At 35.5% G+C, this 1,119-nt stretch overlaps 1 protein-coding gene across 1 annotated transcript in view; it reads right to left on the reverse strand.

The window, feature by feature from the left end:
• Positions 1 to 558: 558 nt before the first annotated feature.
• LOC106515459 (glutamate receptor ionotropic, kainate 4) overlaps positions 559 to 1,119 on the reverse strand; it is a gene marked incomplete at its 5' end in the record, with an annotated part of 1,868 nt that continues 1,307 nt past the window's right edge. Inside the window, 1 exon segment of the mRNA XM_014005282.1 lies at positions 559 to 612. Coding sequence (XP_013860736.1) covers positions 604 to 612 — 9 coding nt within the window.

The raw sequence follows: 1,119 nt of genomic DNA on the forward strand, positions 1-1,119 counted from the left end.
ATTCATTTTCAATGGGAAAAACAAACAAACAAAAAAGGGCGAGATAAGCTAAATATCTCTAAAATCACAAATTGCTGAAGGATTTAAAATCATAGCCAGAGAATATCCTGAAGGAGCTGAAAAAGCTGATAAATTAATTGCTTAAATAGCACAAAAATTGCAGAACGAGACATACGCCAAAAAAAAAACAAAAACAAAAAAAAAAAACATAAAAATTTAAATGGATGCTTATAAAGCAGTAAATTGATCAACTTATAGAAATTTCAAACATAAGCCTCAACTGAATTTTTATTTGGTGCAGGTCCAATAAATGATCCCCTAAACTGGTTCAACCTCTYGACCCTTGTGCCAGTAGGTAACAGACTAAGTCCCAACCATATTGTAGCCGTGATACTTTAAATATAAAAAAAACTTCATGATCAAAGTAAAACGTAGCAGTATGCAGTCATGGAAGCAGCAAAAGATCAGAGAATTCCAGACACACGACAGCTTAGAGACAGGTTCACAGCAAACGCCACAAGTTTTACCTTTTTATTTGATAAAAACACTTGAGCAGGTCTCTTGTTGAAAGGGGTTTTGCCTGATGGAAAGGAAACAAACTGCTCACAAGTCCTGCAGTGAAATCAGCAGCAAGGAGCTGAAAGAATCATGTCAAAAAGTGTCACCTGAGGGGGGATTTTTTTTCTTTTTCTGTTTGATTGCATCAGTGCACGGAGACTTGCCTCAGAGTGACAGGTCAGAAGATGAATATTGTTATGCGAGGAGGACTAGGAGAGACAAAACTGGGATTAGGGAGTCAACTCTGACAGGAAGTTATTAAGCTTACTGTGTGATGCAATGCAATATTTCACATTTTTATTAAATATTAGTCTGTTTTCCAAATAAATGCTGGTGGAAGCAAAATGGAAGGCTTTGTTTTAAAATGTTGCATTACTGTTCTAGTRTTGTGAGTAAAGCTAGGTAAGAATTATATCTATCGTTTTAATGACAGGTCACAGCAGGTTTATCTCTCATCAGAAGTTCTGCCTTCTGTTTTTTGTTTCATGAGAACTATAAGTTTATATCTGTTGGAAAAGGCTTGTGAAAGATTGAAAGAGAGGCCAGGGTTTAATATATATA

This window comes from Austrofundulus limnaeus, unplaced genomic scaffold (assembly GCF_001266775.1).
Source record: "Austrofundulus limnaeus strain Quisiro unplaced genomic scaffold, Austrofundulus_limnaeus-1.0 Scaffold29, whole genome shotgun sequence".
In the NCBI taxonomy this organism is placed as follows: Eukaryota; Metazoa; Chordata; class Actinopteri; order Cyprinodontiformes; family Rivulidae; genus Austrofundulus; species Austrofundulus limnaeus.